The 625-nt window shown below is 30.1% G+C and overlaps 1 protein-coding gene across 1 annotated transcript; it reads right to left on the bottom strand.

Moving 5' to 3' along the window:
• Positions 1-7: 7 nt before the first annotated feature.
• Tsp_15630 (conserved hypothetical protein) lies at positions 8-501 on the bottom strand (the record flags this gene model as incomplete). Its single annotated transcript, XM_003367367.1, has 3 exons — positions 8-45; positions 118-311; positions 377-501. Coding segments are annotated over 3 exons (357 nt in total), but the record flags the coding sequence as incomplete, so codon positions are not given.
• Between the last annotated feature and the right edge of the window lie 124 nt (positions 502-625).

The following is a 625-nucleotide window of genomic DNA, read 5'->3' as shown; positions in this document are numbered from 1 at the left end:
GAGTGACCAATCCAAGAGTGATATCACCACAAGATTTCACTTGAGCTTAAAAAAGGTAAAAATACATTCAACATTAATAAAATAAATTTCATCATATAAGAACAAAATAATTATTACCATATTGTTCAGATGAAAATAACGCAACAAATACCAAATCACATTTTATTCCATCTCTGTCACATTTGTCTGCAATACGTTTTAATACCATTTCTACCGTATCATTTTTTCGCGCTTGTTCGTAAAATTTTGGGCTGTCCGGCATTTCAATTCCTGTACTACGACATGTTCTGACAATTTGCATACAAAATTCCCTAAAAATCAAGCAAATAATCAAAAGAGCTAATTTGATTCATTAATGAAATTTTGCAATACTCACTGTAACATTGATGCTTTATGTGGTGGTAGAAACGATACAAATCCAAATGATTTGCAAGAAGCAGATTCAAAAAATTTAAATTCAGTCAAATTCCATGCTCCATCTTTTGGTGTAAGAATTATTTGCTAAAAATATAAGACAAATTATGAAACAAATATTTTTCAAAATGAATGATATGAATAATTATTATTTATTTACACGTCCTCCATTTCCTTTACCATATTCCAACCTAGGCGGGAATCCACCACA

This window comes from Trichinella spiralis, assembly GCF_000181795.1.
Source record: "Trichinella spiralis strain ISS 195 chromosome Unknown Scfld4405, whole genome shotgun sequence".
NCBI classification, from domain to species: Eukaryota; Metazoa; Nematoda; class Enoplea; order Trichinellida; family Trichinellidae; genus Trichinella; species Trichinella spiralis.
This window is presented reverse-complemented; position numbering and strand designations above follow the sequence as displayed.